The sequence below is a fragment of the Verticillium alfalfae genome, genomic scaffold, assembly GCF_000150825.1.
Source record: "Verticillium alfalfae VaMs.102 supercont1.6 genomic scaffold, whole genome shotgun sequence".
NCBI classification, from domain to species: domain Eukaryota; kingdom Fungi; phylum Ascomycota; class Sordariomycetes; order Glomerellales; family Plectosphaerellaceae; genus Verticillium; species Verticillium alfalfae.
This window is the reverse complement of record NW_003315033.1, coordinates 211,693-220,350: the sequence shown is the minus strand read 5'-3', so window position 1 is coordinate 220,350 and position 8,658 is coordinate 211,693. Positions and strand designations below refer to the sequence as shown.

The following is an 8,658-nucleotide window of genomic DNA, read 5'->3' as shown; positions in this document are numbered from 1 at the left end:
TGACGGAACCTCCCCGCCGTCGACGACCGCGAGGCCCTTGACGTGAGGCAGCGGTCGCGCATGGCGCGCGAGATGCTCGAATAGGGCTCGCTGCGTGAAGAAGACCGTCGCATCGCTCGGCTCCGTCGTGGCCTGGGCCTCGATACAGAAGACGCACCCATAGAGCGTCTCGTCGGCGCGCTTCGTGGCAATGTGGCTCTTTTGCAGGAACCGAATGCGATAGCCGATCCCCTGCGAGTGGTAGTTTGCCTCCTCTGCCAAATGTTCTTTAGTGCCATGCTGCTTGTCTGCTATTCCATGTGACGTACCCTTGTTTTTGACATCCTGTTCGACGTGCTGAAAGTCCGTCTCGTAAAAGCAATGGGAGCACCGCGCAATGATGTGCATCCCTGCAAAGCCCTGCAAAGGTCAGTCACATGTTATTTCGTCTTGAACGACATACGCACTGGCTTCTTTGTCTTCTTGATACCGATGCCTCCTCGCATGACATCCTTGGCTCCCTCGCAGAATCCCTTGTACAGGTAAAACGAGCTCGACAGTCCAATGCTGCAGTCCTGCTCCCGCCGCGGCGGGCTCGAGACGACGCCCACTTCTGTAGTCGCCGCATCCACCGGAATGAGTTCTGAATAACCACTCTGGTTCGTCGGCACGGCTTCAATGCCGTCGTGGATTCCAGGTGGGAAATTAGCCGGGATCGTCGGCGCACGCGAGAGGCTCTCCTCTGGCGCCTGCATCGACGTGATGGACGCGCGGTGATCCATCATGGCGGGCGAGGTGGTGTCGTCACGGCGGCCATCAAATACAGAGCTGTGTAGAGACTCCTGAGAGCGCTGCCGCGAGGGGTGCGAGTGATCGGAAGAATGGTTGCTGGTGTGGGAGTAGCGGTGGTAGACGTGGCTCGGGAGAATAGTGGCGCCGACAAAGGGGGGTGCCTCGGCGTCCTCGACGGCAGTCTCTTCCGGGATGGTTCCCGTAAAGGAGCGAGCGCGGCCTGAGAAGGAGGATCTCTCGGTGGCACATGTTGAATGCTCTGCTGTTGGGGCGGCAACGAGGTCGGGCGAGACGGTGAGGTGGCGGCGGTCGGTAGATTCTTGCATCATGTGGTCGACGCCGATATCGAGCCGCCGGGGCGTGTGAAAGGAGGATCTCCGGTCACGGTCGTTCTCGACAACAGCGGGTGAGGCGACAGGCGACATGTGTTCGACTGGAGAGTCAATGGCTGAGACAGGGCGGCGGCGCTCAACAACGACAACAGGCGAAAGCTCTTCGACAGCTCCCGTGGCGATGGGGGGTGGCATGCGTAGCGCCCAGGGGTTGGCGGCCGGCGGGGGCGGCGGTGGCACGCCCGGCTCTTCGACCTTGGGCTCAGGAGTGCTGGGCGCCGGCGCTGACAGTTCGTCAGGCAAAGGAGCTGGAGCTGGTGCCAAGATAGGCTGGGTCTCCATCGCCTGCCGTGGGCGTAGGCAGGCTGGGCTGGCGACCAGGCATCTGTGCCGTATATGTCGAAGCAGGAGACACAGGTTCAGGGGGGTCCTTGGCCGCCGGTTCGAGCCTCATGCGCATGAGTATCTCGCGAATGGCCAGACCAGCCTCCTTGCACAAGGCCTGCAGCTCGATAAACTTTGACCGGTCGTAGTCTGCGGCCGTAATGACATCGTCAAAGTCCCACAGTAACAGATCAAGGCGCGATCGGTAGCCTGCAATATCATCTATCGGGCACAGTGTCAGTCAGTCTCAGGGTCTAAGCTCGCAGACATGCCACGTAGATGACTGTTCATACTGTTATCCTTCAGAGCATCAATGAATGCAGCGCCGTGTCGGCCAGCATTCGATCGCACAGGGGCTCAATCGCCTTGAGATACGGTCCGCGCCCCGCGAGCTCTGTCCTCGTGAGCATGTCTTGTCATCGCGGCATCTCAACGCTGTGGCGCCTGACGACGATTTTCCCGAAAAGAGTTGTCCGCACCGAGGCCCGCGCCTAAGGGTCCCTTCTGGGTGGGGTTTTGGCCTCCGTTCGATGAAACTTTAAGGTTGGCCGGTTTGGGGTTCAGGAGGGGGAGGACCGAAGGCGCGGGGTGGGTGAAGGCAAAGGGCCGAGACGGGAGAAAATAGGCGGGAGGCCTCCCCTTTGGAGCGGCAGCAATTGCCCAACCGGGGTGGGGTAGTAGGAGGAAATGAGAAAAGGCGTGCGAGACCCGGTTCGTGTATGAAGGCTTTCCTTTTTATGTCGGTAGGAAAGAAGCGCCCAGGAACCCAAGGTCCGAGGTGAGGGGAACGAGCCCGTCGACAGATGGGGACCATCGAACCGTTAGAAAGAGCAACGGCGGCCAGCGCAACAGCAGCAGCAACAGCCCCATTTGACCGCCCGCCCGGTGGGGGCAGAGAGCTCCCAGGCAGCCTAACCTGAGCTTTCCAAGGTTGGCTGCTATGCGGTACGTACTGGCAACAGAGCCGTCTGGTTCGGTCCTTGGGCTGCTCCCGTTCGCGTCGGTGTCCTGCCTGGGCGCGTTGAGCGGCGGTCCTAGCTCGAGCCATACCTGGGAGGGGCTCGCCTGGCTCCTCTCTGCTTCAATGCAAGCTGTAAGCCTGCCAGGCCAAGGTAGGGCGGACAGAGAGAAGGGGGGGGGGGGTGTCAAGGACTCAAGGCTGGTTGGAGGAGGGGGTGGTGGGGAGGGGGCTGGACTAGGGAAGAATGGTGGCGGCCCGTCACCGACGAGGCTACATACTGGTATATGCGGGTGCTCGTGATCCTTTTGGCTATCAGGCCCCATCTCAGCGAACGCGGGAGCACAGCGTTCGGGTCCGAGGGCAGGGGTGGGCGGTGGACGATGGATGATGGGTGGTCGATGGTCGATAGTCGATAGACGACGATCAGCAGGTGAGCTGAGGTGGTACGAGCACGAAGGTAGACAGTCTACAGTCTTGACAGTCAAGCAGGGTGCTGGCTTGTCGTCTGGCGAAGGACTACTTAGTCCTACCTGCCTTGCTGCCTCGTTAGGTACCTGCCTTACTTACCTTTGTAGGTACCTGCGTTTCCTAGATACCTAGGTAGGTACCTTCGTAGGGACCTAGGTAGGGACCAAGGGACCTAGGTAAGCACGCACCCAGCAAAGAGACTCAGGTACCTCCAATTAAGGCACCCCTGGTAGGCCGCCCTCCAGGGCTGCGGAATGTCAACCATGTGGGGTCTGACAGAGTGTCTCTCACCGTGCATCGAGGGGTAGGATCAAGGCGAGGCCAGCCGGGGGGCCTGTCTAGGTGCCCACATGTACCTACCTAGCAGGGCGGGTGGTATTGAATAGGACATGATTGCCTTAAGGTACTTTGGGGGGGCAGCCGCCATGGCACCTCCAAACGGGGTACCTACAAGCAAGACGAACAGAAGGGGCGGCGCACACTCGAGAGGGAGAGTCGTACCTAGTGACACTGGCGAGAGATATGGACAGGGAGAGAGGCAGTGTGAGAGGACGGTCACGGTCTCAACCCTGCGCTGCCAATTGGCCCACGTCTCAAGCCACAAACAACCACGGAACCGCCTGGGTGTTCGCTGTGCGCCGTGGTGCCGCTGTGGTGCCCGCTGTTCAAGGGGCGCAGCAGAACGCCTCCTCATCGAGTCTGTGTGCCGTAGCCCGTCTCCGCCATGCGCAGTCTTACTCCGCGGCCTCGAGTCTGCCTCGTGCAGGTCACGAGCAGGAACGAACAGCGGTAGGGAAGGAAAAGAAAAAGAAGAATCCACGCGGAAGAAAAAAAATACGACGACCAACAAAATCCTCTGGGGCTTTGCTCAGGAAGGTTTTCTCCGCATCCATTATACATGCCGATTGGGGCGTCTCGGTGTGCGTTCCACAAAGATGGGTAGTCACTTGTACCAGATCAGAAAGCACACGACTATTTTCGTTTCCTGTCCAGGCTCCTCCGGTCCTTTCCCTGCGCTACAAAAATAGATACCATGAATAAACAACCAGAAGAAAACACTACGCATAACTCCGATGGGCGTCATTCGTGTCTCATCCTCGTCGACCTCGGCTTGCAAACGTGAACCCCCCCCCCCCCTTTTGAAGAAGTTCGTGCTCACCACATTCCCTTTCTCTGCTTCTGCAGTGTCTCAAACACCTGCGCCTGCCCACTCTTGGTCGTCTTGCTCGAACGCAAACCCGTCCCGCTCGCCGCGGGCACCTCTGTCGCGTTCTGCTCGGGTCAATCACTGCATCGTTGCCTTGCCTTGCAGCCCACCTCACGAGGAACCCACCTTGGAGATCAGAGACCGACCGATCTGGACCGTGTCGTCAATGCCTCGCTGGCGCTGCCAGAACCTGTTCGCCTGTCAGCACTGCCCGTCCTGGGTGCGTACAATATACTCACATCTCGTCTGAACCGCCACTTCCACGGACCGAAGCCCTGCGGGCCTCATCCTCCAGCGCCTCGCGCGTGATCTTGTCGCTCTTGGCGATGCCCGGGTTCACCGCCTTCTCTTCAACAGCCTGGTGCAGGTTCTCCTCGAGAAGTCTCTTCTTCATGAGATACCGCTCCTTGCGCTCCTTTTGCAGGCCGGCGCTCTCGAGTTTGGTCATGACGAAGCGGACGGCCATCTGCACGACGAGGTAAAAGTGTTCGGCGAGGAAGACGCTGAGGAGTACAGCCACAGCATTGATGTCGGATCGCGCGCCGGCTGGCCCGTCAGGGTTCTTGCCGCTGCACAGCGAGACGATGCCGGCGCTGGTCAGGGTGCCGAGCCACGACAGAAAACCAATAGCATCGAGCCACGGGCCGATCGAGTCGGCGCGCCACGGGATAGGACGCCTGCTGCTAATGGCAATCTTGACAGCGTCAGACCGCAGCTCGACCCAGTTGTTGATCAGGAAGCAGCACGCTGTCAGGGGCCAGGCCACGGAGAAGAGCGACAGGTAGCCGAACTGGATGACCATCTCGCGGTAATCATCCGTCACGTTATACGTGGGCAGAAGAACCTCGCTACGGACGCGTGCGAGGAAGTCAGCCTCCTCGGGAACATCGGGGACCTTGGGGCCGGCACTGCTGCTCGAAATCTTGGCCTGAACTTCTTTGGCCTCGTCGAGGACCTTGCGCTTGACGTAGGGGAGGACAGTCTCGGTCAAGAAATTGACGACCTGGGCCGTCACGGTGAAGTAGAACATCTGGTTGCTGATGCGGGCCGGGTTGATGACGAACTCCTGGGTGGAGAACTTGTCGCTGGGCGCGATCTTTTGGGCGGCGGCGCGCCAGAAGTCGAGGTATGGCAGGAGCAGGTTGCCAAAGGGTATGTAGATGAACGCCGTGAAGAACAGGGCCATGTACGACGTGAGGAAGTTCAGGACGAACTGCTTCTGGACGAGGGCGGCGTGATGGGCGTCGATCGTCTCGTAGTTTTCCATCTGTGTGAGGTGCTCGGCGAACTTCAGCAGAACAGTGCTAAAGGTAGGCGTCATAACGACGAGAATGACGGTGGGGAGGAAGGCCTGGCACGGGTCAGCCCTCGGGTCAGGGAGAAGGCGGAGGCTGGTGCGTGAGCGGATGCAAAAGACGTGAGAGACGTACCAGATATTGCTTGAATGGGCCGTTGTAGACCTCATTGATGAAGATCTCGAGCGAGTTGCACGTCACGATGAGGGTGCCGAGTACCAGAATGCAGGCGACGGCAAAGGGAATTTGCAGGAGCTGGGTCTGTAGGCGCTTGAAGGGCGAGTAGACCTTGACGGGCTCGCCCGTAACGGGGTCCTCGGCCTCGTGCTCAAACTCGAACTGCGGGCGCGGAGTCTGGATTTTGGAGACGCCGCGGACACCCCACTGCACGGCAAGATCGATTTCCTTCTTTTTCCAGAACTCGAAAAAGACGACAGACCACAGACAGCTCGCAAGGGCGGTAAAACCATGAGAACTGACCGAGCAGCAGCCAGGCAGAGAAGCCGGCGGCGCGGGAAGACGAGAAAGGTGAGGTAGGACTGGGTGAAGGCGAAGTAAAAGGCGACGTTCTCGCCAAAGGTGTTGCGGACGCCGTCGAGGTCGTCGTCGTCAATGGTGTACTTTGTGCTCATCTTCTGAATGAGCTTGCGGTTGAAGTCGTGGTTGTGCAAGGGAAAGAGGCCGGCGACGTGCTTCCAGGCGCCTGTGCCGGGCGTGATGCCGGCGCCGCCCTCGTTGCGGGGCTTCGTCATGAGGAGGTAGACGAGACGCAGACGCTCGGCCTCGGTCACGGGTTCGCTCTTGAGGGTGGCGGAGAGCTCCTGGTCGGGGCCGACGGTGCGGGCGCCATGAAGCCAGTCACCGAGGCGTGAGCGGTAGATCTGATCGCTCAAGACCTTGTCGGAGGCGATCTTGACGAAAATGAGCAGGGAGTCGGCGTCGCCGGGGCGCACCTCGGTGGTCAGACCGACGTTGACGAGGGCTTCGATGAGACGGACGTAAGCGGCCTCGGCCTCATGGGGATCGGTCTGGGGGATCTGGTAGTGGATGACATAGTCGACGTTGTAGTTTGACCCGTAGCCTGGTTGCAGACTCCGGCTGCTGTAGAGGTTCTGGAGGGAGGCCATCTCGTCGGTGGGCGGCAGAGTACCTAGGTAAGGTAGGTAGGGAGGGAGAGCAAGGACGAGAGGGGTAAGGGGCGCAGGTCGAGTGAGGCGAGAGGACGAAGTTTTTGAATGGTACAGCCCAGGGAGCGCGAAGCACGAAGCCGGCAATGTTTCGCAGCAGCAAAGAAAGGACCGGAAGCTTGGCAGCTCACAGCAAACTAATGACGAGGCAGCTTTGGTTGGCCAAGGTTGCGTGAGGCAAGGTAAGGTAGGTATCAAGCTTGCCGTCTGTTGGCAGATTTGGCTGGTGAAACGGGTCCGGGTTCTGGCTGCGTGTCAACGTCATTTCGGGAAACAAGCTCAGCTGGATGGCCCCTGCCGTGGATCGGTGGGTGGGGGCGATGATATGACGGCAAGCGGGGAGGGGGGTAGCTTCCATCCCCTGTTGCGCTGAGCTCCTGTTGCGGTGCCACACCTGTCAGGTCCACCTTGGCGGGGCGTCACGTCGCTGTCTTAGCTAAGCGTGGCTGGGCCCTGTCTCGGCAGGGAGCTTGGGCCCTCTTTCGTCACTTCTTCTTCACATGTGCCTGCCTGTCATAGGTACCAGATTGAGGCCCCTCAACACCAACTTAACCATCATCCCCTCGCTGTCGCGCCAACTCGTCGGTTTCCCCATCTGCGAGATACCATCCACAAGAAACTGTACCTACACGACTTCCTTGCAGCGAGAACAAGACACAGATGGCCATCCTCCAGAGGCTGGGCCTCCGCCGGCGCAGCAGATTCGACCCTCAAACGCCCCTCGATGCCTTCCTCGACTCACCACTGCAGACGCTCATCTCTGCCCTGTACGCCCTTCTGCTGATGCTCCGCGGCCGCCCGTACGCGCCGCCAACACACAATGGCATTCGCGTCGTCTGTCTCTCCGACACGCACGACCTCTTCCCCGCCGACCCTGTGCCCGAGGGCGACCTCCTCATCCACGCCGGCGACCTCTCGACCCCAGGCACGGCGGCGGCGCTGCAGGCGCAGATTGACTTTCTCGCGGCCCAGCCGCACACGCACAAGGTGCTCGTCGCCGGCAACCACGACGCCTACTTTGACCCGAACGCGCGCTCGCTCGCCGACCGTACCTTCCGCGCGCCCCTCGACCTCAAGGGCGTCCACTACCTCCAGCACGAGGCCCTGACGCTGACCTTTGCCGCCCGCGGCGGCCGTCGCCTGCGCCTCTACGGCGCCCCCGACATTCCGCGCTGCGGGCCCGCCGACTTTGCCTTCCAGTACGATGCCGCCGCGCCGCCCTGGCAGGGCGCCGTCCCCGCTGACACGGACATCCTCATCACCCACACGCCGCCCTTTGCCCACCGTGACCTGCGCCTCGGCTGTCCCGCGCTGCTGGCCGAGCTGTGGCGTGTGCGCCCGCGCCTGCACGTCTTCGGGCACGTGCACTTCGGACACGGCCGCGAGGCTGCCCACTACGACGGCGCGCAGGCGGCGTACGAGTCGCTCGTCGCGCGCAGGGGCGGGCCTGTGCGGGATCTGCTTCCAAGCGGCGCCTGGATCGATGCGCTCAAGGTCGCCGCCTACGGGCTGCACGCCGTCGTGTTCAAGGTCTTGATGCTCGGGCCTGGCGGCAACACGGGCGGCACGTGGCTTGTGAACGCGGGGCTCATGAAGGGGAACAGTGGCAAGCTCGGAAACCCGCCGCAGGTTATTGTGTTGTAGAGTGGCCGTTCGAACTGCTCGATTACTGAGCCGTGCATATTTCTACTATCTCTAATTGTACTTGTCAAATACAACGTGCACCAGAAGCGGGCATCTCTAGGCCATTCCTTGAGTGCCCAAGTTTTATATGATCGACAGCCGAGTGGCAGAGAACACAAATAGCGAATTGAATTAAAGGATGTAGCAAACAGGGCATCAGGATGCCTGTACGTGACCCATGCTTCACAGACATACCCCGCTTTCATTCATACACTGAGCTGGTGCCTGCTTAGATACCTCGGCGTTTGTATACCGCGTAAAATGTGTTGCCCGAATCAAATCTGGCTGTCTCGCATGGTCAGGCCCAGTCCTTGACCCAGCCTCAGACTTGCAGGCTTTCACACACCACACTTCCTCTCCCTCACGTGCC

The 8,658-nt window shown here is 60.4% G+C and overlaps 3 protein-coding genes across 3 annotated transcripts; 1 reads left to right on the top strand and 2 right to left on the bottom strand.

Annotated features, from left to right (window-relative positions):
• Positions 1 to 419: 419 nt before the first annotated feature.
• Positions 420 to 1,445, bottom strand: VDBG_05148 (conserved hypothetical protein; the record flags this gene model as incomplete). Its single annotated transcript, XM_003003989.1, has 1 exon — positions 420 to 1,445. The coding sequence occupies one exon, from the start codon at positions 1,443 to 1,445 to the stop codon at positions 420 to 422; it is 1,026 nt and encodes a 341-aa protein (XP_003004035.1).
• A 2,626-nt stretch (positions 1,446 to 4,071) lies between these two features.
• On the bottom strand, positions 4,072 to 6,545 carry VDBG_05147 (transmembrane protein 16H; the record flags this gene model as incomplete). Its single annotated transcript, XM_003003988.1, has 5 exons — positions 4,072 to 4,188; positions 4,250 to 4,313; positions 4,363 to 5,474; positions 5,554 to 5,802; positions 5,865 to 6,545. 5 exons carry the CDS (start codon positions 6,543 to 6,545, stop codon positions 4,072 to 4,074), a joined length of 2,223 nt encoding a protein of 740 aa, XP_003004034.1.
• A 720-nt stretch (positions 6,546 to 7,265) lies between these two features.
• VDBG_05146 (metallophosphoesterase domain-containing protein) lies at positions 7,266 to 8,249 on the top strand (the record flags this gene model as incomplete). Its single annotated transcript, XM_003003987.1, has 1 exon — positions 7,266 to 8,249. One exon carries the CDS (start codon positions 7,266 to 7,268, stop codon positions 8,247 to 8,249), a length of 984 nt encoding a protein of 327 aa, XP_003004033.1.
• Positions 8,250 to 8,658: the final 409 nt, after the last annotated feature.